Source organism: Prinia subflava, chromosome 14 (assembly GCF_021018805.1).
Source record: "Prinia subflava isolate CZ2003 ecotype Zambia chromosome 14, Cam_Psub_1.2, whole genome shotgun sequence".
Lineage (NCBI taxonomy): Eukaryota > Metazoa > Chordata > Aves > Passeriformes > Cisticolidae > Prinia > Prinia subflava.
In genome coordinates this window covers 15,193,001-15,220,972 of record NC_086260.1, presented here as the reverse complement: position 1 = coordinate 15,220,972, position 27,972 = coordinate 15,193,001, and the positions used below count along the sequence as shown (strand labels likewise).

Here is a 27,972-nt window from a genome sequence, read left to right as displayed (position 1 = left end):
ACTGGAAGGTTGGGCTCAGGCCGTGTGTCAGTGTGACCTGACAACGGGAGGAGAAGGCAGAGCAGGGCTGCGGCTGCCCAGGGCCCAGAGAGGCCCCACACCTCTGTGCCCTGGCCTGTGCTGCAGGCTCACTGCCTCTCCCTGCCCACAATCAGCGCAGGAACAGCCAGAGCACACAGCAGTGCTGCTCAATGCCACAGGGACAGGAGCAGGGCTCACACAGGGCTCACCAGGGAGCAGGGCCCGCGTGTCCCTGGGCCTGTTCTGCAAACTCCCCACACTCTGTCCCGCACAGAGAGGACCCGCACCTGGAGGAGACTGCAGCGTTCCTGCACAGGGACTCACCACTGGCAGCTGCCGTGTCTGACAGTGTTAGAAACAACTCAGAGCCTGGACAATGAATAAATACAATTGAATTCCAAGCCATTAAAAGTACAAAGCAAGGGGCACTCTCTCTGCTCACCAGAGGCTCAGGCTCACAAAATGGCGTCTCTGGCTTTTATATGCGTGAGTGCCTCGGCCTCATTGATATTCATGAGCAGCCCTTCTGTGTCTTTTCAGCACCTCCCACACTCTGTGGCTTCATCCTTCTCTGTAATCCTGACTCCTCCCGTGCCTTTCATTGCCGGAGCTCTGCTTCTCTCTTGATTGCTGGGGCCATGTTCCCCTGCCAGGCCTGTCAGCAACAAGTGCCTCGCACTCCCTGCTGCCTTTTGCAAGGGGCGGGTATGTGCGGCTCCTCACAGCTTTTACAGCCCCGTCAGCCAGAGCTGCCAGGCAGTAACCACAGAAAGGGAGGAGAGGACAGAAGAGAGAACAGAAAAGGGTTCAAAACCATACTGGAACAACAAAAGACCATGTCAAAAGAACTGCAAACTCCAACAGAACTTCTCCCCGCCACACTCAACAACTCTTCCTCATGTGCATGAGTCAATCACCACATCTCAATATCGTTGCAGTCTTCCCTTTCTCTTTTTCCACATCTTCATTTTCTTTTCCTTTCAATCCTATGGCTTCCCTCTGGTGTTTTAAATCAGGTGTTTGCAGTATTTTGCTGCCTTGTGGTGCCAGTGCCTTGATCTATTGAAGATGGCCAAGCAGTGCTGGTTTCTTGGCACATCCCACCTGTGGCTCCTGCTGGTGGCCCCGGGGCAGGAGCAGCTCCATCTGCTGCTGCAGGGCTGGGGGCACTGCTCTGGCCTGGCCTAGGCCTGGGGAGCCCTTGACCTTCTTCCTGCTTGCCCTTAGAGCCTGCAGTCGTGAGCCAGAGTCCAGTGGCCCCAGCCTGACCAGGCAGTCGGGCCTGCAGCCTTCCTGTGGCTGTGCAGAATGCAAGGCCATCCGCCCCAGCCCTGGCAGCCCAGTGCCATCGGGTTTCTTTCCCCAGTCTCGGCTGCCAGACACCAGCAGCCGCAGCAGTGTCCAACGTGCAGCATCGTAGCGGTCTCCCAATCTTCCTTGCCAGACAGCAGCAGCTCCAGCCCGCTGACAAGCACCACGTGTGACAAGAAGCAAGGAGGCCTCTGATGCCAGGGAGCCAGGTGAGGCCAAAGCAGCCCTCCCACAGCCTGGCCCAGGGGCTGACAGGGGGGCCAAGCCTGGGGCCCAGAGCAGAGGCAGGAGGTGCTCAGCCATGCCAGGGCTGGGAGCCTCCTTCCTCCCCAAGGGGACCCAGCTGGGCCAGAGCCCAACTCTTGGGACACCCGTGCCTGCAATGGGCCCTGCTCTCCAAGGCTGCAGGCCTGGCCATCAGGCAGGCAGGCAGGCAGGGACAGAGCAGCCCTTGGGGTCGATGCTGCAGGCCAAGAGCCCTGCAGAGGTGCTCATGCCCGGTGCCATTGGCTCTGTCCCCTGCAGCATGCATGCTGTGTCACCTCACGGAGGCTGACACTCCTGTGCCTCCCCAGGCCCTGGCAACTGCTCCTATGCTGCTCCTGCCCTGCCCAGGGCACCCACGGGTGCTGCTCAGGCCTGACACCAACCAGAACCAGCCGGGAGTGTGACGGCTCTGCTGCTCTGGGCAGGGCTGTCAGGGAAAGCAGCCGGGTGCCCCCAGGCTGAGGGCCGTGTCCAGGTTGGTTTTGGCGGAGCCCATCCAGTCCTGGAGGGCCGGGGGCATTGCTCTGGCCTGGGGTCCCCTGGCATTCCTGCTTGCCCTTACTGCCTCCAGGGATGAGCCAGAGCTCAATGGCCCCAGCCTGGCCAGACAGTCAGGATTGGAGCCTTCCCGTGCCTCCCCAGAACCTGAGACCATCAGCCCCAGCTTGGAAACACTGCCTAACAGGGTTTGCCAATATTTTTTCCTGTTAGGTCTTTGAAAGTAGTTTGAAAGTAATATCGTTTGGTAACTTCTTCAAGGAACAAACATCACACACTTCTAATAAGTAAAAGGTTTATTGGTTTGCTTTCCCTTTCCATTTGACATCCTTATGCTTCCTTCAGCATTCCGGAAAATAATGAAAATCAAACGTATTCATAGAAGTTTCTGAATCCACTATCAGGAGCTATTTCTAATTCACAGTTTCTGCTAAACACTTTCTATACATAAAGTTAAGTCGTTGCACCTGTAAAATACAGAGATGTGGTTGGTCCCCTGACTGGACATTGCAACATGAAGTTATACACACTATATACAAAAAAGCTTTTGTTCCCTGGTAGTTACAAAATTCTCGAGGTCCTGAATTAATTTTGCTTCCACATTCATAGCTGACTTCCCTCCCCATGCTCAGCTTTCAGCCACAGTTACCAGGGAACAGACCTTTACATACTCACCTTAAGCAATAATCTACATCTGTCTTCCTAACCCTATTTTTCTTCACTGAGTTCTATTGATCTACAAAATAACTTGGAGCATTCTGCACAAAACAAAGAACCAATTAACACACACAGCTCCGCTGTGTCTCTGAAGAAAAAAAAGCTAAAAGCAGCTCAAACTTAAAAACTTAAAAACTCGACTCCTGAGCTATGTCATTCTCAGGCAAAGGTCCCAGATGGACATCTGGGGCCAAGTCCTGCACATCCTCTTTGTCCCAGGGTATTTCCTGGGGTTTTTTCCTGGTTTGTTGTTTGAAGGTCCAAGCAAGTCCTTGAAATCAGCAGCAATATCATAATAGACTTCTTCAGACACTCGAGGCAGTGTCTCAGTCTCTTCTTTCTTCTTCCTTTTGGCTTTACTGAAATGAGATTGTTTGAGGATAGCAACACAGCACACGTCCTTTTCAAGGACAGCTTCCCTAGGAGCCACCCTGGCTCTTTGTGTCTCCCTAAACGTATCCAAGCTAAGGAGTGGTTCACTTTCAAGGGTGAGCAGTGGGGAAACCTCTGAGGTTGGAGTCTAAAGGCAGGAACAAGAGTCCTAATTAATTGGCCACATCCTTAAGTGACTTTTTCACTTAATACATGGTAACAGAAATCATGGTATTTAGCACCAATTCCTTTCCTGCCAATATTACCATCAAGAGCTAATCTGGGTTTCTGACAGACCTGCAGATCTCCAGGTGCCTGCACTGACCTTTCTCACCTTCACTTCTGGCAGCAAACAGACTAGAAAGCCAAGATGGCTCTAGGTCCTGCTGCTCAGGGGCCGCTTTGAGGCCCGACGTGGCTGGCGGGAGCGGCTGCCCCTGCGGGACGTCCCCAGCGGTGTCCCCCTGTGCCTGGGCCCCTCAGCACTTGCTGTCCTCCTGCTCCTGTCCTGGCGACGCCTGGACCGGGCAGATGGGCTCGAGGCCCGACGCTGGTGGGGGGAGCGGCTGCGTCTGGGGGACGTCCCTGAGGGTGTCTCCCTGCGCCTGGGCCTGTCAGCCCTTGGTGTTGTCCTCCTGCTCCTGTCAGAGCGGCTCCTGGACCGGCCAGATGGACTCTGGGGCTGCCCTTGCTGGCGGGAGCGGCTGCGTCTGGGGGATGCCTGTGACAATGACCCCCTTTGCCTGGGCCTCTCAGCCCTTGGTCGCGTTCTGCTTCTCCTGTCTTGGTGACTCCTTGTCTGGGCAGGTGCACTTAGGGACTGGGACCGGGCCCGACCTTGCTGGCGAGAGCGGTTTCGCCTGCAGTCAGGCCCAGCACATCTGGAACGGACCCTGTGCTCAGGGTCTGAGGATCTACGGTTTTCTGACCCTGGTGTTGCCTCCCTGTGTGCGCTGCGGCTTCTGCTCTTCCGAGAGGAATATGGCAGCAACTGCTGTGATGCTGCACGTCGGCGTCTGCTGCGGCTGTGGGTCTCTAGAGGCAAAGTTTGGGGAGCCAGACCTGATGGCCCCGGGCTGGAGGAGCTGGAACTGCCGTCCTCTGATTCTGGAGAACTGTGAGAAGGCCCCAGTCGTGACTGTCCAGCCAGGCTGCAGCCATTGATCTCTGGCACATCCCTGGGGGCTGTTAAGGGGAAGAAGGAAGGTCAAGGCCCCCTGGGCCAGGCCAGAAAAGTGCCCCCAGCCCTCAGGGAGTGGACAGGTTCTGTCAAGGCAGTGTGGGAACTGCCAAGCCCACAGGCAGTGCCCCCAGACCAGAGGCACTGATCCTTGCCCAGAGCCCCCCAGGTGCTTGGCCTCATACCTGTGCCAAGACCAGCACAGCTGTCACACTCCCAACTAGTTCTCTTTGCTGTCAGGCCAGAGCAGCGCCTGTGGGTGCCTTCAGCAGCACAGGAGGAACATAGGAGCAGTTCCCAGGGCCTGGAGAAGCAAATGGGTTCATGGCTCTGAAGATCAAGTGTCCCAGCACAGGCTTGTCTGGCCAAGCTCTTCCGGCTCCTTCTCCTTTGAGCCCTTATGGATACACAGGTTCCCCACAGAGTCCCAGGTGCAGCTTCCTGACTTACCCCTCTTCCTCTGCTTGCTCCCTGCCTCCTGGGTAAAGGCATTTCCTGGCATTGCACCAGCTGTGCCTCTCTTCTAGGTCGGCAAAGGCATCGTTGTCCTCCCATGTTGGCAGTCTGATGGAGGAAGGAGATGCTGATGAGTGTCTGCTGCCCTGCCCTCATGGAGATCCACGATGTCCCTGCTCTTCCTCCAGTGCTTTTCCATTTTGTGTGTGAAGCTGAAGCCCAGACTCAGGGGACAGGGCAGGGTCAGGACTGCAGGGCAGGGCCTGGTACAGCACAGCACTTGCACCCTCCAGTCTCGTGAGCCAGGCAGAAGGACACCAACCTGAAGGGGACGCGGATCCCCATGATGAACATATGTACAAGAAATTCTTGTAGGTCTCTGCAGAGGGGGCAATGGAGGCATAAAAGACCAGAGCGCATGGCCTGTCCCTGCAGGGCAAACAGAAGCAGTGTGAGCGAGGCCCTGGTGCTGCTGAGCACCTGCTGAGCCCCGGGGCAGAGGGGATGGCTCCTACCTGGATGCAGTCCCTGTGGAACCAGGCCCTTTTGCACGCTGGGCACACCATGGTGGTGAAGGTCTTTCTATCCTCCACAGGCTCCAGGCAGATGGGGCATTTGGTGTCTGGCTCTGGAGTCTCCTGCACGTCCTGCTCTGGACGGTGCTCAGAGCAGTAGGAGCTGGGGCCAAAGGGATGGGCAAGGTCACAAATGCTGGGTCCTTCCCCAGGGGTGATGGGCAGTGGGAAGGACATACCTATAATTTGAAATATATTGAGTGACACAGCCGCCTTCCTTGGCACAGGGCAGGTGGAACCATCTGTCACAGTTTTCCTCGCAGCACATGATGGTGGCCCCGCTCTGGCCGCAGACACAGCAGCGCTGCCGAGAGCCAAGCAGCTCCATCAGCAGCGGCCTCGGGGCCCCCCCAGGCAGCCCCACAGCTCCGGGCAGGGCGCAGGATGTGGCCACTGCTGGGTCTGAGCCCACAGAGGCGCCTGGTGGAGGAGGCTCCTGTGCCAGAGCCTCTGTGGAGCTGCTGGGAGCCAGACTTTGTCCCACAGGCGGCTGCATGGCCGGCCTTTCTTTGGTGGGGTCTGGGCTAAGCACTGCCAAACCTCGCCTGGCACAAATCTCCCTGCTCTTGTCAGGCTCTCACCTTCTGTGCTGCCCGCCTGACTGCAAGTAGGATATCTTGAGGCAGAAAGCCCAGGAGTCCTACACGATTGTTGCCTCGCGAAAAAAGCAGAGTGGCAAAAAACTGCAGAGAAGGGGAGGAGCTGCTAAGGTGAGAGTGGCAGGGACTGCCCACTGCAATGCTGCAGGGAGTGCCCAGTGCCACTCACCAGGCAGAACGTGTGGGCACAGAGCCCAAACTTCTCCACTTTGTTGCCGCAGATGTCCGGGTCGGCCTCCGTGCGGTGACACAGCATGCATGCTGCAGGGGACAGAGCCAATGGCACCGGGCATGAGCACCTCTGCAGGGCTCTTGGCCTGCAGCATCGGCCCCAAGGGCTGCTCTGTCCCTGCCTGCCTGCCTGCCTGATGGCCAGGCCTGCAGCCTTGGAGAGCAGGGCCCACTGCAGGCACGGGTGTCCCAAGAGTTGGGCTCTGGCCCAGCTGGGTCCCCTTGGGGAGGAAGGAGGCTCCCAGCCCTGGCATGGCTGAGCACCTCCTGCCTCTGCTCTGGGCCCCAGGGGGTGGGAGGGCTGCTTTGGCCTAACCTGGCTCCCTGGCATCAGGGGCCTCCTCCTTCCTGTCACACATGGCAGCTGTCAGCCTGAGTTCCTGTGCAGGAACGCTGCAGTCTGCTGCAGCTGCTGGTGCTCTCTCTGTGTGGCAGAAAGAAGAACGAGGGGAATTTGCAGAACAGGCCCAGAGCCACGAGGGCACTACTCCCTGGTGAGCCCTGGGTGAACCCTGCTCCTGTCCGCCTTCTCCTCCTGTCGTCGCGTCAAGGAACACTGCTGTCTCCTCTGGCTGTTCCTGCGCTGACTGTGGGCAGGGAGAGGCAGTGAGCCTGCAGCACAGGCCCAGAGCCCTGAGGTGTGGGGTCTCTCTGGTCTCTGGGCAGCCACAGTCCTGCTCTGCCTTCTCCTCCCGTTGTCAGGACGCACTGACACACGGCCTGAGCCCAACCTTCCAGTTTGTGACCTTGGTCACACGTGTCACAATGGCCATGCTGACATCAGCATCGTGCACTCACAATTGGGGCAGCCATGGCCTCGGTCCCCCCCCACCCACCTGAGACAGCCCCCTTGGGAACTGAGGCTCTGAGATGGGTCTGAGCCTCTGGTCAGCGCAGAGCCAGGGCAAGGATTCCTGCAGCAAGTGCAGGGTCCAGTGCCAGGCCCCAGGGCAGCCAACGAGGGTGGCCTTGTAGGCAGAAAGGAGCTGTTCAGGCAGTGCCACTCCAGGGCTCTGGCCCAGCTGGGCCCCACGTGGGGAGGAAGGAGGCTCCCAGCTCTGGCATGGCTGGGCACCTCCTGCCTCTGCTCTGGGCCCCACACTTGGCCCCCCTGTCAGCCCCTGGGCCAGGCTGTGGGAGGGCTGCTTTGGCCTCACCTGGCTCCCTGGCATCAGAGGCCTCCTTGCTTCTTGTCACACGTGGTGCTTGTCAGCGGGCTGGAGCTGCTGCTGTCTGGCAAGGAAGATTGGGAGACCGCTCCGATGCTGCACGTTGGACACTGCTGCGGCTGCTGGTGTCTGGCAGCCGAGACTGGGGAAAGAAACCCGATGGCACTGGGCTGCCAGGGCTGGGGCGGATGGCCTTGCATTCTGCACAGCCACAGGAAGGCTGCAGGCCCGACTGCCTGGTCAGGCTGGGGCCACTGGACTCTGGCTCACGACTGCAGGCTCTAAGGGCAAGCAGGAAGAAGGTCAAGGGCTCCCCAGGCCTAGGCCACGCCAGAGCAGTGCCCCCAGCCCTGCAGCAGCAGATGGAGCTGCTCCTGCCCCGGGGCCACCAGCAGGAGCCACAGGTGGGATGTGCCAAGAAACCAGCACTGCTTGGCCATCTTCAATAGATCAAGGCACTGGCACCACAAGGCAGCAAAATACTGCAAACACCTGATTTAAAACACCAGAGGGAAGCCATAGGATTGAAAGGAAAAGAAAATGAAGATGTGGGAAAAGAGAAAGGGAAGACTGCAACAATATCAAGGTGTGTTGATTGACTCATGCACACGAGGAAGAGTTGTTGAGTGTGGTGGGGAGAAGTTCTGTTGGACTTTGCAGTTCTTTTGACATGGTCTTTTGTTGTTCCAGTATGGTTTTGAACCCTTTTCTGTTCTCTCTTCTGTCCTCTCCTCCCCTTCTGTGGTTACTGCCTGGCAGCTCTGGCTGACGGGGCTGTAAAAGCTGTGAGGAGCCGCACATACCCGCCCCTTGCAAAAGGCAGCAGGGAGTGCGAGGCACTTGTTGCTGGCAGGCCTGGCAGGGGAACATGGCCCCAGCAATCAAGAGAGAAGCAGAGCTCCGGCAATGAAAGGCACGGGAGGAGTCAGGATTACAGAGAAGGATGAAGCCACAGAGTGTGGGAGGTGCTGAAAAGACACAGAAGGGCTGCTCATGAATATCAATGAGGCCAAGGCACTCACGCATATAAAAGCCAGAGACGCCATTTTGTGAGCCTGAGCCTCTGGTGAGCAGAGAGAGTGCCCCTTGCTTTGTACTTTTAATGGCTTGGAATTCAATTGTATTTATTCATTGTCCAGGCTCTGAGTTGTTTCTAACACTGTCAGACACGGCAGCTGCCAGTGGTGAGTCCCTGTGCAGGAACGCTGCAGTCTCCTCCAGGTGCGGGTCCTCTCTGTGTGGGAGAGAGTGTGGGGAGTTTGCAGAACAGGCCCAGGGACACGCGGGCCCTGCTCCCTGGTGAGCCCTGGGTGAGCCCTGCTCCTGTCCCTGTGGCATTGAGCAGCACTGCTGTGTGCTCTGGCTGTTCCTGCGCTGATTGTGGGCAGGGAGAGGCAGTGAGCCTGCAGCACAGGCCAGGGCACAGAGGTGTGGGGCCTCTCTGGGCCCTGGGCAGCCGCAGCCCTGCTCTGCCTTCTCCTCCCGTTGTCAGGTCACACTGACACACGGCCTGAGCCCAACCTTCCAGTTTGTGACCAAGGGAAATCTGCTCCTCCCGCTGGCACAGGGCAGGAGGTCAGGGAAGGTGATGCCTTGGGAGAGAGGCGTGAGCAGTGCAGGAAAGCCAACATCACTCCAGCCTTCCAACAGGGCAGCAGGCAGGCAGGGACAGAGCAGCCCTTGGGGCCGATGCTGCAGGCCAAGAGCCCTGCAGAGGGGCTCATGCCCGGTGCCATTGGCTCTGTCCCCTGCAGCATGCATGCTGTGTCACCTCACGGAGGCTGACACTCCTGTGCCTCCCCAGGCCCTGGCAACTGCTCCTATGCTGCTCCTGCCCTGCCCAGGGCACCCAGGGGCGCTGCTCAGGCCTGACACCAACCAGAACCAGCCGGGAGTGTGACGGCTCTGCTGCTCTGGGCAGGGCTGTCAGGGAAAGCAGCCGGGTGCCCCCAGGCTGAGGGCCGTGTCCAGGTTGGTTTTGGCGGAGCCCATCCAGTCCTGGAGGGCCGGGGGCACTGCTCTGGCCTGGGGTCCCCTGGCATTCCTGCTTGCCCTTACTGCCTCCAGGGATGAGCCAGAGCTCAATGGCCCCAGCCTGGCCAGACAGTCAGGATTGGAGCCTTCCCGTGCCTCCCCAGAACCCGAGACCATCAGCCCCAGCTTGGAAACACTGCCTAACAGCGTTTGCCAATATTTTTTCCTGTTAGGTCTTTGAAAGTAGTTTGAAAGTAATATTGTTTGGTCACTTCTTCAAGGAACAAACATCACACACTTCTAATAAGTAAAAGGTTTATTGGTTTGCTTTCCCTTTCCATTTGACATCCTTATGCTTCCTTCAGCATTCCGGAAAATAATGAAAATCAAACGTATTCATAGAAGTTTCTGAATCCACTATCAGGAGCTATTTCTAATTCACAGTTTCTGCTAAACACTTTCTATACATAAAGTTAAGTCGTTGCACCTGTAAAATACAGAGATGTGGTTGGTCCCCTGACTGGACATTGCAACATGAAGTTATACACACTATATACAAAAAAGCTTTTGTTCCCTGGTAGTTACAAAATTCTCGAGGTCCTGAATTAATTTTGCTTCCACATTCATAGCTGACTTCCCTCCCCATGCTCAGCTTTCAGCCACAGTTACCAGGGAACAGACCTTTACATACTCACCTTAAGCAATAATCTACATCTGTCTTCCTAACCCTATTTTTCTTCACTGAGTTCTATTGATCTACAAAATAACTTGGAGCATTCTGCACAAAACAAAGAACCAATTAACACACACAGCTCCGCTGTGTCTCCGAAGAAAAAAAAGCTAAAAGCAGCTCAAACTTAAAAACTTAAAAACTCGACTCCTGAGCTATGTCATTCTCAGGCAAAGGTCCCAGATGGACATCTGGGGCCAAGTCCTGCACATCCTCTTTGTCCCAGGGTATTTCCTGGGGTTTTTTCCTGGTTTGTTGTTTGAAGGTCCAAGCAAGTCCTTGAAATCAGCAGCAATATCATAATAGACTTCTTCAGACACTCGAGGCAGTGTCTCAGTCTCTTCTTTCTTCTTCCTTTTGGCTTTACTGAAATGAGATTGTTTGAGGATAGCAACACAGCACACGTCCTTTTCAAGGACAGCTTCCCTAGGAGCCACCCTGGCTCTTTGTGTCTCCCTAAACGTATCCAAGCTAAGGAGTGGTTCACTTTCAAGGGTGAGCAGTGGGGAAACCTCTGAGGTTGGAGTCTAAATGCAAGAATGAGTGTCCTTTTTAATTAGCTACATCCTTAAGTGACTTTTTCACTTAATACATGGTAACAGAAATCATGGTATTTAGCACCAATTCCTTTCCTGCCAATATTACCATCAAGAGCTAATCTGGGTTTCTGACAGACCTGCAGATCTCCAGGTGCCTGCACTGACCTTTCTCACCTTCACTTCTGGCAGCAAACAGACTAGAAAGCCAAGATGGCTCTAGGTCCTGCTGCTCAGGGGCCGCTTTGAGGCCCGACGTGGCTGGCGGGAGCGGCTGCCCCTGCGGGACGTCCCCAGCGGTGTCCCCCTGCGCCTGGGCCCCTCAGCACTTGCTGTCCTCCTGCTCCTGTCCTGGCGACGCCTGGACCGGGCAGATGGGCTCGAGGCCCGACGCTGGTGGGGGGAGCGGCTGCGTCTGGGGGACGTCCCTGAGGGTGTCCCCCTGCGCCTGGGCCTGTCAGCCCTTGGTGTTGTCCTCCTGCTCCTGTCAGAGCGGCTCCTGGACCGGCCAGATGGACTCTGGGGCTGCCCTTGCTGGCGGGAGCGGCTGCGTCTGGGGGATGCCTGTGACAATGACCCCCTTTGCCTGGGCCTCTCAGCCCTTGGTCGCGTTCTGCTTCTCCTGTCTTGGTGACTCCTTGTCTGGGCAGGTGCACTTAGGGACTGGGACCGGGCCCGACCTTGCTGGCGAGAGCGGTTTCGCCTGCAGTCAGGCCCAGCACATCTGGAACGGACCCTGTGCTCAGGGTCTGAGGATCTACGGTTTTCTGACCCTGGTGTTGCCTCCCTGTGTGCGCTGCGGCTTCTGCTCTTCCGAGAGGAATATGGCAGCAACTGCTGTGATGCTGCACGTCGGCGTCTGCTGCGGCTGTGGGTCTCTAGAGGCAAAGTTTGGGGAGCCAGACCTGATGGCCCCGGGCTGGAGGAGCTGGAACTGCCGTCCTCTGATTCTGGAGAACTGTGAGAAGGCCCCAGTCGTGACTGTCCAGCCAGGCTGCAGCCATTGATCTCTGGCACATCCCTGGGGGCTGTTAAGGGGAAGAAGGAAGGTCAAGGCCCCCTGGGCCAGGCCAGAAAAGTGCCCCCAGCCCTCAGGGAGTGGACAGGTTCTGTCAAGGCAGTGTGGGAACTGCCAAGCCCACAGGCAGTGCCCCCAGACCAGAGGCACTGATCCTTGCCCAGAGCCCCCCAGGTGCTTGGCCTCATACCTGTGCCAAGACCAGCACAGCTGTCACACTCCCAACTAGTTCTCTTTGCTGTCAGGCCAGAGCAGCGCCTGTGGGTGCCTTCAGCAGCACAGGAGGAACATAGGAGCAGTTCCCAGGGCCTGGAGAAGCAAATGGGTTCATGGCTCTGAAGATCAAGTGTCCCAGCACAGGCTTGTCTGGCCAAGCTCTTCCGGCTCCTTCTCCTTTGAGCCCTTATGGATACACAGGTTCCCCACAGAGTCCCAGGTGCAGCTTCCTGACTTACCCCTCTTCCTCTGCTTGCTCCCTGCCTCCTGGGTAAAGGCATTTCCTGGCATTGCACCAGCTGTGCCTCTCTTCTAGGTCGGCGAAGGCATCGTTGTCCTCCCATGTTGGCAGTCTGATGGAGGAAGGAGATGCTGATGAGTGTCTGCTGCCCTGCCCTCATGGAGATCCAGGATGTCCCTGCTCTTCCTCCAGTGCTTTTCCATTTTGTGTGTGAAGCTGAAGCCCAGACTCAGGGGACAGGGCAGGGTCAGGACTGCAGGGCAGGGCCTGGTACAGCACAGCACTTGCACCCTCCAGTCTCGTGAGCCAGGCAGAAGGACACCAACCTGAAGGGGACGCGGATCCCCATGATGAACATATGTACAAGAAATTCTTGAAGGTCTCTGCAGAGGGGGCAATGGAGGCATAAAAGACCAGAGCGCATGGCCTGTCCCTGCAGGGCAAACAGAAGCAGTGTGAGCGAGGCCCTGGTGCTGCTGAGCACCTGCTGAGCCCCGGGGCAGAGGGGATGGCTCCTACCTGGATGCAGTCCCTGTGGAACCAGGCCCTTTTGCACGCTGGGCACACCATGGTGGTGAAGGTATTTCTATCCTCCACAGGCTCCAGGCAGATGGGGCATTTGGTGTCTGGCTCTGGAGTCTCCTGCACGTCCTGCTCTGGACGGTGCTCAGAGCAGTAGGAGCTGGGGCCAAAGGGATGGGCAAGGTCACAAATGCTGGGTCCTTCCCTAGGGGTGATGGGCAGTGGGAAGGACATACCTATAATTTGAAATATATTGAGTGACACAGCCGCCTTCCTTGGCACAGGGCAGGTGGAACCATCTGTCACAGTTTTCCTCGCAGCACATGATGGTGGCCCCGCTCTGGCCGCAGACACAGCAGCGCTGCCGAGAGCCAAGCAGCTCCATCAGCAGCGGCCTCGGGGCCCCCCCAGGCAGCCCCACAGCTCCGGGCAGGGCGCAGGATGTGGCCACTGCTGGGTCTGAGCCCACAGAGGCGCCTGGTGGAGGAGGCTCCTGTGCCAGAGCCTCTGTGGAGCTGCTGGGAGCCAGACTTTGTCCCACAGGCGGCTGCATGGCCGGCCTTTCTTTCCTGGGGTCTGGGCTAAGCACTGCCAAACCTCGCCTGGCACAAATCTCCCTGCTCTTGTCAGGCTCTCACCTTCTGTGCTGCCCGCCTGACTGCAAGTTGGATATCTTGAGGCAGAAAGCCCAGGAGTCCTACACGATTGTTGCCTCGCGAAAAAAGCAGAGTGGCAAAAAACTGCAGAGAAGGGGAGGAGCTGCTAAGGTGAGAGTGGCAGGGACTGCCCACTGCAATGCTGCAGGGAGTGCCCAGTGCCACTCACCAGGCAGAACGTGTGGGCACAGAGCCCAAACTTCTCCACTTTGTTGCCGCAGATGTCCGGGTCGGCCTCCGTGCGGTGACACAGCATGCATGCTGCAGGGGACAGAGCCAATGGCACCGGGCATGAGCACCTCTGCAGGGCTCTTGGCCTGCAGCATCGGCCCCAAGGGCTGCTCTGTCCCTGCCTGCCTGCCTGCCTGATGGCCAGGCCTGCAGCCTTGGAGAGCAGGGCCCACTGCAGGCACGGGTGTCCCAAGAGTTGGGCTCTGGCCCAGCTGGGTCCCCTTGGGGAGGAAGGAGGCTCCCAGTCCTGGCATGGCTGAGCACCTCCTGCCTCTGCTCTGGGCCCCAGGGGGTGGGAGGGCTGCTTTGGCCTCACCTGGCTCCCTGGCATCAGGGGCCTCCTCCTTCCTGTCACACATGGCAGCTGTCAGCCTGAGTTCCTGTGCAGGAACGCTGCAGTCTGCTGCAGCTGCTGGTTGTCTCTCTGTGTGGCAGAAAAAAGAACGAGGGGAATTTGCAGAACAGGCCCAGAGCCACGAGGGCACTACTCCCTGGTGAGCCCTGGGTGAACCCTGCTCCTGTCCGCCTTCTCCTCCTGTCGTCGCGTCAAGGAACACTGCTGTCTCCTCTGGCTGTTCCTGCGCTGAGTGTGGGCAGGGAGAGGCAGTGAGCCTGCAGCACAGGCCCAGAGCCCTGAGGTGTGGGGTCTCCCTGGTCTCTGGGCAGCCACAGTCCTGCTCTGCCTTCTCCTCCTGTTGTCAGGACGCACTGACACACGGCCTGAGCCCAACCTTCCAGTTTGTGACCTTGGTCACACGTGTCACAATGGCCATGCTGACATCAGCATCGTGCACTCACAATTGGGGCAGCCATGGCCTCGGTCCCCCCCCACCCCCCTGAGACAGCCCCCTTGGGAACTGAGGCTCTGAGATGGGTCTGAGCCTCTGGTCAGCGCAGAACCAGGGCAAGGATTCCTGCAGCAAGTGCAGGGTCCAGTGCCAGGCCCCAGGGCAGCCAACGAGGGTGGCCTTGTAGGCAGAAAGGAGCTGTTCAGGCAGTGCCACTCCAGGGCTCTGGCCCAGCTGGGCGCCACGTGGGGAGGAAAGAGGCTCCCAGGCCTGGCATGGCTGGGAACCTCCTGCCTCTGCTCTGGGCCCCACACTTGGCCCCCCTGTCAGCCCCTGGGCCAGGCTGTGGGAGGGCTGCTTTGGCCTCACCTGGCTCCCTGGCATCAGAGTCCTCCTTGCTTCTTGTCACACGTGGTGCTTGTCAGCGGGCTGGAGCTGCTGCTGTCTGGCAAGGAAGATTGGGAGACCGCTCCGATGCTGCACGTTGGACACTGCTGCGGCTGCTGGTGTCTGGCAGCCGAGACTGGGGAAAGAAACCCGATGGCACTGGGCTGCCAGGGCTGGGGCGGATGGCCTTGCATTCTGCACAGCCACAGGAAGGCTGCAGGCCCGACTGCCTGGTCAGGCTGGGGCCACTGGACTCTGGCTCACGACTGCAGGCTCTAAGGGCAAGCAGGAAGAAGGTCAAGGGCTCCCCAGGCCTAGGCCACGCCAGAGCAGTGCCCCCAGCCCTGCAGCAGCAGATGGAGCTGCTCCTGCCCCGGGGCCACCAGCAGGAGCCACAGGTGGGATGTGCCAAGAAACCAGCACTGCTTGGCCATCTTCAATAGATCAAGGCACTGGCACCACAAGGCAGCAAAATACTGCAAACACCTGATTTAAAACACCAGAGGGAAGCCATAGGATTGAAAGGAAAAGAAAATGAAGATGTGGAAAAAGAGAAAGGGAAGACTGCAACGATATTGAGATGTGGTGATTGACTCATGCACACGAGGAAGAGTTGTTGAGTGTGGTGGGGAGAAGTTCTGTTGGAGTTTGCAGTTCTTTTGACATGGTCTTTTGTTGTTCCAGTATGGTTTTGAACCCTTTTCTGTTCTCTCTTCTGTCCTCTCCTCCCCTTCTGTGGTTACTGCCTGGCAGCTCTGGCTGACGGGGCTGTAAAAGCTGTGAGGAGCCGCACATACCCGCCCCTTGCAAAAGGCAGCAGGGAGTGCGAGGCACTTGTTGCTGGCAGGCCTGGCAGGGGAACATGGCCCCAGCAATCAAGAGAGAAGCAGAGCTCCGGCAATGAAAGGCACGGGAGGAGTCAGGATTACAGAGAAGGATGAAGCCACAGAGTGTGGGAGGTGCTGAAAAGACACAGAAGGGCTGCTCATGAATATCAATGAGGCCAATGCACTCACGCATATAAAAGCCAGAGACGCCATTTTGTGAGCCTGAGCCTCTGGTGAGCAGAGAGAGTGCCCCTTGCTTTGTACTTTTAATGGCTTGGAATTCAATTGTATTTATTCATTGTCCAGGCTCTGAGTTGTTTCTAACACTGTCAGACACGGCAGCTGCCAGTGGTGAGTCCCTGTGCAGGAACGCTGCAGTCTCCTCCAGGTGCGGGTCCTCTCTGTGCGGGACAGAGTGTGGGGAGTTTGCAGAACAGGCCCAGGGACACGAGGGCCCTGCTCCCTGGTGAGCCCTGTGTGAGCCCTGCTCCTGTCCCTGTGGCATTGAGCAGCACTGCTGTGTGCTCTGGCTGTTCCTGCGCTGATTGTGGGCAGGGAGAGGCAGTGAGCCTGCAGCACAGGCCGGGGCACAGAGGTGTGGGGCCTCTCTGGGCCCTGGGCAGCCGCAGCCCTGCTCTGCCTTCTCCTCCCGTTGTCAGGTCACACTGACACACGGCCTGAGCCCAACCTTCCAGTTTGTGACCAAGGGAAATCTGCTCCTCCCGCTGGCACAGGGCAGGAGGTCAGGGAAGGTGATGCCTTGGGAGAGAGGCGTGAGCAGTGCAGGAAAGCCAACATCACTCCAGCCTTCCAACAGGGCAGCAGGCAGGCAGGGACAGAGCAGCCCTTGGGGCCGATGCTGCAGGCCAAGAGCCCTGCAGAGGGGCTCATGCCCGGTGCCATTGGCTCTGTCCCCTGCAGCATGCATGCTGTGTCACCTCACGGAGGCTGACACTCCTGTGCCTCCCCAGGCCCTGGCAACTGCCTTTGTGCTGCTCCTGCCCTGCCCAGGGCACCCACGGGTGCTGCTCAGGCCTGACACCCATCAGAACCAGCCGGGAGTGTGACGGCTCTGCTGCTCTGGGCAGGGCTGTCAGGGAAAGCAGCCGGGTGCCCCCAGGCTGAGGGCCGTGTCCAGGTTGGTTTTGGCGGAGCCCATCCAGTCCTGGAGGGCCGGGGGCACTGCTCTGGCCTGGGGTCCCCTGGCATTCCTGCTTGCCCTTACTGCCTCCAGGGATGAGCCAGAGCTCAATGGCCCCAGCCTGGCCAGACAGTCAGGATTGGAGCCTTCCCGTGCCTCCCCAGAACCTGAGACCATCAGCCCCAGCTTGGAAACACTGCCTAACAGGGTTTGCCAGTATTTTTTCCTGTTAGGTCTTTGAAAGTAGTTTGAAAGTAATATTGTTTGGTCACTTCTTCAAGGAACAAACATCACACACTTCTAATAAGTAAAAGGTTTATTGGTTTGCTTTCCCTTTCCATTTGACATCCTTATGCTTCCTTCAGCATTCCGGAAAATAATGAAAATCAAACGTATTCATAGAAGTTTCTGAATCCACTATCAGGAGCTATTTCTAATTCACAGTTTCTGCTAAACACTTTCTATACATAAAGTTAAGTCGTTGCACCTGTAAAATACAGAGATGTGGTTGGTCCCCTGACTGGACATTGCAACATGAAGTTATACACACTATATACAAAAAAGCTTTTGTTCCCTGGTAGTTACAAAATTCTCGAGGTCCTGAATTAATTTTGCTTCCACATTCATAGCTGACTTCCCTCCCCATGCTCAGCTTTCAGCCACAGTTACCAGGGAACAGACCTTTACATACTCACCTTAAGCAATAATCTACATCTGTCTTCCTAACCCTATTTTTCTTCACTGAGTTCTATTGATCTACAAAATAACTTTGGGCATTCTGCACAAAACAAAGAACCAATTAACACACACAGCTCCGCTGTGTCTCCAAAGAAAGAAAAGCTAAAAGCAGCTCAAACTTAAAAACTTAAAAACTCGACTCCTGAGCTGTGTCATTCTCAGGCAAAGGTCCCAGATGGACCATCTGGGGCCGAGTCCTGCACATCCTCTTTGTCCCAGGGTATTTCCTGGGGTTTTTTCCTGGTTTGTTGTTTGAAGGTCCAAGCAAGTCCTTGAAATCAGCAGCAATATCATAATAGACTTCTTCAGACACTCGAGGCAGTGTCTCAGTCTCTTCTTTCTTCTTCCTTTTGGCTTTACTGAAATGAGATTGTTTGAGGATAGCAACACAGCACACGTCCTTTTCAAGGACAGCTTCCCTAGGAGTCACCCTGGCTCTTTGTGTCTCCCTAAACGTATCCAAGCTAAGGAGTGGTTCACTTTCAAGGGTGAGCAGTGGGGAAACCTCTGAGGTTGGAGTCTAAAGGCAGGAATGAGTGTCCTTTTTAATTAGCTACATCCTTAATTAACTTTTTCACTTAATACATGGTAACAGAAATCACGGTATTTAGCACCAATTCCTTTCCTGCCAATATTACCATCAAGAGCTAATCTGGGTTTCTCAGAGACCTGCAGATCTCCAGGTGCCTGCATTGACCTTTCTCACCTTCACTTCTGGCAGCAAACAGACTAGAAAGCCAAGATGGCTCTAGGTCCTGCTGCTCAGGGGCCGCTTTGAGGCCCGACGTGGCTGGCGGGAGCGGCTGCCCCTGCGGGACGTCCCCAGCGGTGTCCCCCTGCGCCTGGGCCCCTCAGCACTTGCTGTCCTCCTGCTCCTGTCCTGGCGACGCCTGGACCGGGCAGATGGGCTCGAGGCCCGACGCTGGTGGGGGGAGCGGCTGCGTCTGGGGGACGTCCCTGAGGGTGTCCCCCTGCGCCTGGGCCTGTCAGCCCTTGGTGTTGTCCTCCTGCTCCTGTCAGAGCGGCTCCTGGACCGGCCAGATGGACTCTGGGGCTGCCCTTGCTGGCGGGAGCGGCTGCGTCTGGGGGATGCCTGTGACAATGACCCCCTTTGCCTGGGCCTCTCAGCCCTTGGTCGCGTTCTGCTTCTCCTGTCTTGGTGACTCCTTGTCTGGGCAGGTGCACTTAGGGACTGGGACCGGGCCCGACCTTGCTGGCGAGAGCGGTTTCGCCTGCAGTCAGGCCCAGCACATCTGGAACGGACCCTGTGCTCAGGGTCTGAGGATCTACGGTTTTCTGACCCTGGTGTTGCCTCCCTGTGTGCGCTGCGGCTTCTGCTCTTCCGAGAGGAATATGGCAGCAACTGCTGTGATGCTGCACGTCGGCGTCTGCTGCGGCTGTGGGTCTCTAGAGGCAAAGTTTGGGGAGCCAGACCTGATGGCCCCGGGCTGGAGGAGCTGGAACTGCCGTCCTCTGATTCTGGAGAACTGTGAGAAGGCCCCAGTCGTGACTGTCCAGCCAGGCTGCAGCCATTGATCTCTGGCACATCCCTGGGGGCTGTTAAGGGGAAGAAGGAAGGTCAAGGCCCCCTGGGCCAGGCCAGAAAAGTGCCCCCAGCCCTCAGGGAGTGGACAGGTTCTGTCAAGGCAGTGTGGGAACTGCCAAGCCCACAGGCAGTGCCCCCAGACCAGAGGCACTGATCCTTGCCCAGAGCCCCCCAGGTGCTTGGCCTCATACCTGTGCCAAGACCAGCACAGCTGTCACACTCCCAACTAGTTCTCTTTGCTGTCAGGCCAGAGCAGCGCCTGTGGGTGCCTTCAGCAGCACAGGAGGAACATAGGAGCAGTTCCCAGGGCCTGGAGAAGCAAATGGGTTCATGGCTCTGAAGATCAAGTGTCCCAGCACAGGCTTGTCTGGCCAAGCTCTTCCGGCTCCTTCTCCTTTGAGCCCTTATGGATACACAGGTTCCCCACAGAGTCCCAGGTGCAGCTTCCTGACTTACCCCTCTTCCTCTGCTTGCTCCCTGCCTCCTGGGTAAAGGCATTTCCTGGCATTGCACCAGCTGTGCCTCTCTTCTAGGTCGGCGAAGGCATCGTTGTCCTCCCATGTTGGCAGTCTGATGGAGGAAGGAGATGCTGATGAGTGTCTGCTGCCCTGCCCTCATGGAGATCCAGGATGTCCCTGCTCTTCCTCCAGTGCTTTTCCATTTTGTGTGTGAAGCTGAAGCCCAGACTCAGGGGACAGGGCAGGGTCAGGACTGCAGGGCAGGGCCTGGTACAGCACAGCACTTGCACCCTCCAGTCTCGTGAGCCAGGCAGAAGGACACCAACCTGAAGGGGACGCGGATCCCCATGATGAACATATGTACAAGAAATTCTTGAAGGTCTCTGCAGAGGGGGCAATGGAGGCATAAAAGACCAGAGCGCATGGCCTGTCCCTGCAGGGCAAACAGAAGCAGTGTGAGCGAGGCCCTGGTGCTGCTGAGCACCTGCTGAGCCCCGGGGCAGAGGGGATGGCTCCTACCTGGATGCAGTCCCTGTGGAACCAGGCCCTTTTGCACGCTGGGCACACCATGGTGGTGAAGGTATTTCTATCCTCCACAGGCTCCAGGCAGATGGGGCATTTGGTGTCTGGCTCTGGAGTCTCCTGCACGTCCTGCTCTGGACGGTGCTCAGAGCAGTAGGAGCTGGGGCCAAAGGGATGGGCAAGGTCACAAATGCTGGGTCCTTCCCTAGGGGTGATGGGCAGTGGGAAGGACATACCTATAATTTGAAATATATTGAGTGACACAGCCGCCTTCCTTGGCACAGGGCAGGTGGAACCATCTGTCACAGTTTTCCTCGCAGCACATGATGGTGGCCCCGCTCTGGCCGCAGACACAGCAGTGCTGCCGAGAGCCAAGCAGCTCCATCAGCAGCGGCCTCGGGGCCCCCCCAGGCAGCCCCACAGCTCCGGGCAGGGCGCAGGATGTGGCCACTGCTGGGTCTGAGCCCACAGAGGCGCCTGGTGGAGGAGGCTCCTGTGCCAGAGCCTCTGTGGAGCTGCTGGGAGCCAGACTTTGTCCCACAGGCGGCTGCATGGCCGGCCTTTCTTTCCTGGGGTCTGGGCTAAGCACTGCCAAACCTCGCCTGGCACAAATCTCCCTGCTCTTGTCAGGCTCTCACCTTCTGTGCTGCCCGCCTGACTGCAAGTTGGATATCTTGAGGCAGAAAGCCCAGGAGTCCTACACGATTGTTGCCTCGCGAAAAAAGCAGAGTGGCAAAAAACTGCAGAGAAGGGGAGGAGCTGCTAAGGTGAGAGTGGCAGGGACTGCCCACTGCAATGCTGCAGGGAGTGCCCAGTGCCACTCACCAGGCAGAACGTGTGGGCACAGAGCCCAAACTTCTCCACTTTGTTGCCGCAGATGTCCGGGTCGGCCTCCGTGCGGTGACACAGCATGCATGCTGCAGGGGACAGAGCCAATGGCACCGGGCATGAGCACCTCTGCAGGGCTCTTGGCCTGCAGCATCGGCCCCAAGGGCTGCTCTGTCCCTGCCTGCCTGCCTGCCTGATGGCCAGGCCTGCAGCCTTGGAGAGCAGGGCCCACTGCAGGCACGGGTGTCCCAAGAGTTGGGCTCTGGCCCAGCTGGGTCCCCTTGGGGAGGAAGGAGGCTCCCAGTCCTGGCATGGCTGAGCACCTCCTGCCTCTGCTCTGGGCCCCAGGGGGTGGGAGGGCTGCTTTGGCCTCACCTGGCTCCCTGGCATCAGGGGCCTCCTCCTTCCTGTCACACATGGCAGCTGTCAGCCTGAGTTCCTGTGCAGGAACGCTGCAGTCTGCTGCAGCTGCTGGTTGTCTCTCTGTGTGGCAGAAAAAAGAACGAGGGGAATTTGCAGAACAGGCCCAGAGCCACGAGGGCACTACTCCCTGGTGAGCCCTGGGTGAACCCTGCTCCTGTCCGCCTTCTCCTCCTGTCGTCGCGTCAAGGAACACTGCTGTCTTCTCTGGCTGTTCCTGCGCTGAGTGTGGGCAGGGAGAGGCAGTGAGCCTGCAGCACAGGCCCAGAGCCCTGAGGTGTGGGGTCTCTCTGGTCTCTGGGCAGCCACAGTCCTGCTCTGCCTTCTCCTCCCGTTGTCAGGACGCACTGACACACGGCCTGAGCCCAACCTTCCAGTTTGTGACCTTGGTCACACGTGTCACAATGGCCATGCTGACATCAGCATCGTGCACTCACAATTGGGGCAGCCATGGCCTCGGTCCCCCCCCACCCACCTGAGACAGCTCCCTTGGGAACTGAGGCTCTGAGATGGGTCTGAGCCTCTGGTCAGCGCAGAACCAGGGCAAGGATTCCTGCAGCAAGTGCAGGGTCCAGTGCCAGGCCCCAGGGCAGCCAACGAGGGTGGCCTTGTAGGCAGAAAGGAGCTGTTCAGGCAGTGCCACTCCAGGGCTCTGGCCCAGCTGGGCGCCACGTGGGGAGGAAAGAGGCTCCCAGGCCTGGCATGGCTGGGAACCTCCTGCCTCTGCTCTGGGCCCCACACTTGGCCCCCCTGTCAGCCCCTGGGCCAGGCTGTGGGAGGGCTGCTTTGGCCTCACCTGGCTCCCTGGCATCAGAGTCCTCCTTGCTTCTTGTCACACGTGGTGCTTGTCAGCGGGCTGGAGCTGCTGCTGTCTGGCAAGGAAGATTGGGAGACCGCTACGATGCTGCACGTTGGACACTGCTGCGGCTGCTGGTGTCTGTCAGCCGAGACTGGGGAAAGAAACCCGATGGCACTGGGCTGCCAGGGCTGGGGCGGATGGCCTTGCATTCTGCACAGCCACAGGAAGGCTGCAGGCCCGACTGCCTGGTCAGGCTGGGGCCACTGGACTCTGGCTCACGACTGCAGGCTCTAAGGGCAAGCAGGAAGAAGGTCAAGGGCTCCCCAGGCCTAGGCCACGCCAGAGCAGTGCCCCCAGCCCTGCAGCAGCAGATGGAGCTGCTCCTGCCCCGGGGCCACCAGCAGGAGCCACAGGTGGGATGTGCCAAGAAACCAGCACTGCTTGGCCATCTTCAATAGATCAAGGCACTGGCACCACAAGGCAGCAAAATACTGCAAACACCTGATTTAAAACACCAGAGGGAATCCATAGGATTGAAAGGAAAAGAAAATGAAGATGTGGAAAAAGAGAAAGGGAAGACTGCAACGATATTGAGATGTGGTGATTGACTCATGCACACGAGGAAGAGTTGTTGAGTGTGGTGGGGAGAAGTTCTGTTGGAGTTTGCAGTTCTTTTGACATGGTCTTTTGTTGTTCCAGTATGGTTTTGAACCCTTTTCTGTTCTCTCTTCTGTCCTCTCCTCCCCTTCTGTGGTTACTGCCTGGCAGCTCTGGCTGACGGGGCTGTAAAAGCTGTGAGGAGCCGCACATACCCCCCCCTTGCAAAAGGCAGCAGGGAGTGCGAGGCACTTGTTGCTGGCAGGCCTGGCAGGGGAACATGGCCCCAGCAATCAAGAGAGAAGCAGAGCTCCGGCAATGAAAGGCACGGGAGGAGTCAGGATTACAGAGAAGGATGAAGCCACAGAGTGTGGGAGGTGCTGAAAAGACACAGAAGGGCTGCTCATGAATATTAATGAGGCCGAGGCACTCACGCATATAAAAGCCAGAGACGCCATTTTGTGAGCCTGAGCCTCTGGTGAGCAGAGAGAGTGCCCCTTGCTTTGTACTTTTAATGGCTTGGAATTCAATTGTATTTATTCATTGTCCAGGCTCTGAGTTGTTTCTAACACTGTCAGACACGGCAGCTGCCAGTGGTGAGTCCCTGTGCAGGAACGCTGCAGTCTCCTCCAGGTGCGGGTCCTCTCTGTGCGGGACAGAGTGTGGGGAGTTTGCAGAACAGGCCCAGGGACACGAGGGCCCTGCTCCCTGGTGAGCCCTGTGTGAGCCCTGCTCCTGTCCCTGTGGCATTGAGCAGCACTGCTGTGTGCTCTGGCTGTTCCTGCGCTGATTGTGGGCAGGGAGAGGCAGTGAGCCTGCAGCACAGGCCGGGGCACAGAGGTGTGGGGCCTCTCTGGGCCCTGGGCAGCCGCAGCCCTGCTCTGGCTTCTCCTCCCGTTGTCAGGTCACACTGACACACGGCCTGAGCCCAACCTTCCAGTTTGTGACCAAGGGAAATCTGCTCCTCCCGCTGGCACAGGGCAGGAGGTCAGGGAAGGTGATGCCCTGGGAGAGAGGCGTGAGCAGTGCAGGAAAGCCAACATCACTCCAGCCTTCCAACAGGGCAGCAGGCAGGCAGGGACAGAGCAGCCCTTGGGGTCGATGCTGCAGGCCAAGAGCCCTGCAGAGGTGCTCATGCCCGGTGCCATTGGCTCTGTCCCCTGCAGCATGCATGCTGTGTCACCTCACGGAGGCTGACACTCCTGTGCCTCCCCAGGCCCTGGCAACTGCTCCTATGCTGCTCCTGCCCTGCCCAGGGCACCCACGGGTGCTGCTCAGGCCTGACACCCATCAGAACCAGCCGGGAGTGTGACGGCTCTGCTGCTCTGGGCAGGGCTGTCAGGGAAAGCAGCCGGGTGCCCCCAGGCTGAGGGCCGTGTCCAGGTTGGTTTTGGCGGAGCCCATCCAGTCCTGGAGGGCCGGGGGCACTGCTCTGGCCTGGGGTCCCCTGGCATTCCTGCTTGCCCTTACTGCCTCCAGGGATGAGCCAGAGCTCAATGGCCCCAGCCTGGCCAGACAGTCAGGATTGGAGCCTTCCCGTGCCTCCCCAGAACCTGAGACCATCAGCCCCAGCTTGGAAACACTGCCTAACAGGGTTTGCCAGTATTTTTTCCTGTTAGGTCTTTGAAAGTAGTTTGAAAGTAATATTGTTTGGTCACTTCTTCAAGGAACAAACATCACACACTTCTAATAAGTAAAAGGTTTATTGGTTTGCTTTCCCTTTCCATTTGACATCCTTATGCTTCCTTCAGCATTCCGGAAAATAATGAAAATCAAACGTATTCATAGAAGTTTCTGAATCCACTATCAGGAGCTATTTCTAATTCACAGTTTCTGCTAAACACTTTCTATACATAAAGTTAAGTCGTTGCACCTGTAAAATACAGAGATGTGGTTGGTCCCCTGACTGGACATTGCAACATGAAGTTATACACACTATATACAAAAAAGCTTTTGTTCCCTGGTAGTTACAAAATTCTCGAGGTCCTGAATTAATTTTGCTTCCACATTCATAGCTGACTTCCCTCCCCATGCTCAGCTTTCAGCCACAGTTACCAGGGAACAGACCTTTACATACTCACCTTAAGCAATAATCTACATCTGTCTTCCTAACCCTATTTTTCTTCACTGAGTTCTATTGATCTACAAAATAACTTTGGGCATTCTGCACAAAACAAAGAACCAATTAACACACACAGCTCCGCTGTGTCTCCAAAGAAAGAAAAGCTAAAAGCAGCTCAAACTTAAAAACTTAAAAACTCGACTCCTGAGCTGTGTCATTCTCAGGCAAAGGTCCCAGATGGACCATCTGGGGCCGAGTCCTGCACATCCTCTTTGTCCCAGGGTATTTCCTGGGGTTTTTTCCTGGTTTGTTGTTTGAAGGTCCAAGCAAGTCCTTGAAATCAGCAGCAATATCATAATAGACTTCTTCAGACACTCGAGGCAGTGTCTCAGTCTCTTCTTTCTTCTTCCTTTTGGCTTTACTGAAATGAGATTGTTTGAGGATAGCAACACAGCACACGTCCTTTTCAAGGACAGCTTCCCTAGGAGTCACCCTGGCTCTTTGTGTCTCCCTAAACGTATCCAAGCTAAGGAGTGGTTCACTTTCAAGGGTGAGCAGTGGGGAAACCTCTGAGGTTGGAGTCTAAAGGCAGGAATGAGTGTCCTTTTTAATTAGCTACATCCTTAATTAACTTTTTCACTTAATACATGGTAACAGAAATCACGGTATTTAGCACCAATTCCTTTCCTGCCAATATTACCATCAAGAGCTAATCTGGGTTTCTCAGAGACCTGCAGATCTCCAGGTGCCTGCATTGACCTTTCTCACCTTCACTTCTGGCAGCAAACAGACTAGAAAGCCAAGATAGCTCTAGGTCCTGCTGCTCAGGGGCCGCTTTGAGGCCCGACGTGGCTGGCGGGAGCGGCTGTCCCTGCGGGACGTCCCCAGCGGTGTCCCCCTGTGCCTGGGCCCCTCAGCACTTGCTGTCCTCCTGCTCCTGTCCTGGCGACGCCTGGACCGGGCAGATGGGCTCGAGGCCCGACGCTGGTGGGGGGAGCGGCTGCGTCTGGGGGACGTCCCTGAGGGTGTCCCCCTGCGCCTGGGCCTGTCAGCCCTTGGTGTTGTCCTCCTGCTCCTGTCAGAGCGGCTCCTGGACCGGCCAGATGGACTCTGGGGCTGCCCTTGCTGGCGGGAGCGGCTGCGTCTGGGGGATGCCTGTGACAATGACCCCCTTTGCCTGGGCCTCTCAGCCCTTGGTCGCGTTCTGCTTCTCCTGTCATGGTGACTCCTTGTCTGGGCAGGTGCACTTAGGGCCTGACCTTGCTGGCGGGAGTGGCTGCGTCCGGGGGATGCCCGCGATGTTGTCCCCCTTCGCCTGGGCCTCTCAGCCCTTGGTCCTGTCCTGCTTCTCCTGTCACGGGGACATGACCTGACGCGTCGATTTGGGGTCCTCCCTTGCTGGCGAGAGCGGTTTCGCCTGCGGCCGGGCCCAGCACATCTGGAATGGACCCTGTGCTCAGGGTGTGGGGATGTGCTGAATGATGACTGTGATGTTGCTTGACTCTGCATGCTGAGGCTGCTAGGGTCCGGAGAGGAAGATGGCAGCAACTGCTGTAATGCTGCACGTTGGTGTCTGCGACGGTTTCTGGTCTCTGGAGACAAAATTTGGTGAGTCAGACCTGATGGCCCCGGGCTGCCAGAGCTGGGGCTGCTGCCCTGCGACTGTGCAGAGCCATGAGAAGGCTCCAGTCCCAGCTCTCTGGTCAGGCTACGGCCATTGAGCTCTGGAACAACCCTGGAGACTGTAAGGGCAAGCAGGAATGTCAAGGGATCCCCAGGCCCAAGGCAGGCTGGGCCAGAGCAGTGTCCCCAGCCCTTCAAGAATGGCTGGGCACTGACCCCAGCCCAGGGACAGCTGGCTGCTCTGCCTCATACCCATGCCATGACCAGCACAGCTGTCACACTCCCAGTGGTGTATGCGGTTCCTCAGGCCAGAGCAGCGCCTGTGGGTGCCTTCAGCAGCACAGGAGGAACACAGGAGCAGTTCCCAGGGCCTGGAGAAGCAAATGGGTTCATGGCTCTGAAGATCAAGTGTCCCAGCACAGGCTTGTCTGGCCAAGCTCTTCTGGCTCCTTCTCCTTTGAGCCTTTATGGATACACAGGTTCCTCACAGAGTCCCAGGTGCAGCTTCCTGACTTACCCCTCTTCCTCTGCTTGCTCCCTGCCTCCTGGGTAAAGGCATTTCCTGGCATTGCACCAGCTGTGCCTCTCTTCTAGGTCGGCGAAGGCATCGTTGTCCTCCCATGTTGGCAGTCTGATGGAGGAAGGAGATGCTGATGAGTGTCTGCTGCCCTGCCCTCATGGAGGTCCACGATGTCCCTGCTCTTCCTCCAGTGCTTTTCTATTTTGTGTGTGAAGCTGAAGCCCAGACTCAGGGGACAGGGCAGGGTCAGGAGTGCAGGGCAGGGCCTGGTACAGCGCAGCACTTGCACCCTCCAGTCTCGTGAGCCAGGCAGAAGGACACCAACCTGAAGGGGATGCGGATCCCAATGAGGAACATTTCAACAGCGAATGCCTCACCATCTCTGCACAGGGGGCACTGGAAGAATAAAGCACCAGCGCGCATGGCCTGTCCCTGCAGGGCAAACAGAAGCAGTGTGAGCGAGGCCCTGGTGCTGCTGAGCACCTGCTGAGCCCCGGGGCAGAGGGGATGGCTCCTACCTGGATGCAGTCCCTGTGGAACCAGGCCCTTTTGCACGCTGGGCACACCATGGTGGTGAAGGTATTTCTATCCTCCACAGGCTCCAGGCAGATGGGGCATTTGGTGTCTGGCTCTGGAGTCTGCTGCACATCCTGCTCTGGACGGTGCTCAGAGCAGTAGGAGCTGGGGCCAAAGGGATGGGCAAAGTAAGAAATGCTGGAATGTTCCAGAGGGGTAGCCAGAAGTGGAAAGGAGGTACCTGTATGGGGTGAGGTACTGAGTGACACAGCCACCCTCCTTGGCACAGGGCAGGTGGAACCATCTGTCACAGTTTTCCTCGCAGCACATGATGGTGGCCCCGCTCTGGCCGCAGACACAGCAGCGCTGCCGAGAGCCAAGCAGCTCCATCAGCAGCGGCCTCGGGGCCCCCCCAGGCAGCCCCACAGCTCCGGGCAGGGCGCAGGATGTGGCCACTGCTGGGTCTGAGCCCACAGAGGCGCCTGGTGGAGGAGGCTCCTGTGCCAGAGCCTCTGTGGAGCTGCTGGGAGCCAGACTTTGTCCCACAGGCGGCTGCATGGCCGGCCTTTCGTTCCTGGGGTCTGGGCTAAGCACTGCCAAACCTCGCCTGGCACAAATCTCCCTGCTCTTGTCAGGCTCTCACCTTCTGTGCTGCCCGCCTGACTGCAAGTTGGATATCT

At 57.5% G+C, this 27,972-nt stretch overlaps 4 protein-coding genes across 4 annotated transcripts; all 4 read right to left on the bottom strand.

Annotated features, from left to right (window-relative positions):
* Window positions 1-3,665: 3,665 nt before the first annotated feature.
* Window positions 3,666-5,893, bottom strand: LOC134558273 (PHD finger protein 7-like). Its single transcript, XM_063411954.1, has 7 exons — window positions 5,577-5,893; window positions 5,338-5,500; window positions 5,145-5,251; window positions 4,817-4,930; window positions 4,552-4,670; window positions 4,024-4,371; window positions 3,666-3,736 (listed from the first exon to the last, which is right to left on the bottom strand). Exons 1-7 carry the CDS (start codon window positions 5,891-5,893, stop codon window positions 3,666-3,668), a joined length of 1,239 nt encoding a protein of 412 aa, XP_063268024.1.
* Window positions 5,894-6,037: 144 nt separating this feature from the next.
* Window positions 6,038-13,277, bottom strand: LOC134558272 (PHD finger protein 7-like). Its single transcript, XM_063411953.1, has 9 exons — window positions 12,870-13,277; window positions 12,631-12,793; window positions 12,438-12,544; window positions 12,110-12,223; window positions 11,845-11,963; window positions 11,317-11,664; window positions 6,544-6,651; window positions 6,166-6,257; window positions 6,038-6,052 (listed from the first exon to the last, which is right to left on the bottom strand). The coding sequence occupies exons 1-9, from the start codon at window positions 13,184-13,186 to the stop codon at window positions 6,038-6,040; spliced, it is 1,383 nt and encodes a 460-aa protein (XP_063268023.1). The 5' UTR covers window positions 13,187-13,277.
* Window positions 13,278-13,330: 53 nt separating this feature from the next.
* On the bottom strand, window positions 13,331-21,627 carry LOC134558271 (PHD finger protein 7-like). Its single transcript, XM_063411952.1, has 12 exons — window positions 21,613-21,627; window positions 20,753-20,986; window positions 20,566-20,667; window positions 20,164-20,288; window positions 19,925-20,087; window positions 19,732-19,838; window positions 19,404-19,517; window positions 19,139-19,257; window positions 18,611-18,958; window positions 13,837-13,944; window positions 13,459-13,550; window positions 13,331-13,345 (listed from the first exon to the last, which is right to left on the bottom strand). Exons 1-12 carry the CDS (start codon window positions 21,625-21,627, stop codon window positions 13,331-13,333), a joined length of 1,542 nt encoding a protein of 513 aa, XP_063268022.1.
* A 4,525-nt stretch (window positions 21,628-26,152) lies between these two features.
* On the bottom strand, window positions 26,153-27,850 carry LOC134558270 (PHD finger protein 7-like). The gene is made up of 5 exons (XM_063411950.1): window positions 27,534-27,850; window positions 27,295-27,457; window positions 27,102-27,208; window positions 26,774-26,887; window positions 26,153-26,225 (listed from the first exon to the last, which is right to left on the bottom strand). The coding sequence occupies exons 1-5, from the start codon at window positions 27,848-27,850 to the stop codon at window positions 26,153-26,155; spliced, it is 774 nt and encodes a 257-aa protein (XP_063268020.1).
* Between the last annotated feature and the right edge of the window lie 122 nt (window positions 27,851-27,972).

What these genes read in the sequence shown, in the direction of transcription:
- LOC134558270 (XM_063411950.1), bottom strand. Translation starts at nt 27,850, where the DNA reads ATGCAGCCGCCTGTGGGACAAAGTCTGGCTCCCAGCAGCTCCACAGAG. An exon ending in CAGTACCTCACCCCATACAG is followed by an intron (nt 27,458 to 27,533) that starts GTACCTCCTTTC and finishes CTTTGGCCCCAG; the next exon opens with CTCCTACTGCTCTGAGCACC. An exon ending in GAGCAAGCAGAGGAAGAGGG is followed by an intron (nt 26,226 to 26,773) that starts GTAAGTCAGGAA and finishes TTTTGTCTCCAG; the next exon opens with AGACCAGAAACCGTCGCAGA.
- LOC134558271 (XM_063411952.1), bottom strand. An exon ending in CTGTGCTGGTCTTGGCACAG is followed by an intron (nt 18,959 to 19,138) that starts GTATGAGGCCAA and finishes TCCCCTTAACAG; the next exon opens with CCCCCAGGGATGTGCCAGAG. An exon ending in CCCTGATGCCAGGGAGCCAG is followed by an intron (nt 13,551 to 13,836) that starts GTGAGGCCAAAG and finishes TGTCCCCTGCAG; the next exon opens with CATGCATGCTGTGTCACCGC.
- LOC134558273 (XM_063411954.1), bottom strand. Translation starts at nt 5,893, where the DNA reads ATGCAGCCGCCTGTGGGACAAAGTCTGGCTCCCAGCAGCTCCACAGAG. An exon ending in CAATATATTTCAAATTATAG is followed by an intron (nt 5,501 to 5,576) that starts GTATGTCCTTCC and finishes CTTTGGCCCCAG; the next exon opens with CTCCTACTGCTCTGAGCACC. An exon ending in CTGTGCTGGTCTTGGCACAG is followed by an intron (nt 4,372 to 4,551) that starts GTATGAGGCCAA and finishes TCCCCTTAACAG; the next exon opens with CCCCCAGGGATGTGCCAGAG.
- LOC134558272 (XM_063411953.1), bottom strand. Translation starts at nt 13,186, where the DNA reads ATGCAGCCGCCTGTGGGACAAAGTCTGGCTCCCAGCAGCTCCACAGAG. An exon ending in CAATATATTTCAAATTATAG is followed by an intron (nt 12,794 to 12,869) that starts GTATGTCCTTCC and finishes CTTTGGCCCCAG; the next exon opens with CTCCTACTGCTCTGAGCACC. An exon ending in GGGATCCGCGTCCCCTTCAG is followed by an intron (nt 12,224 to 12,437) that starts GTTGGTGTCCTT and finishes TTCCTCCATCAG; the next exon opens with ACTGCCAACATGGGAGGACA.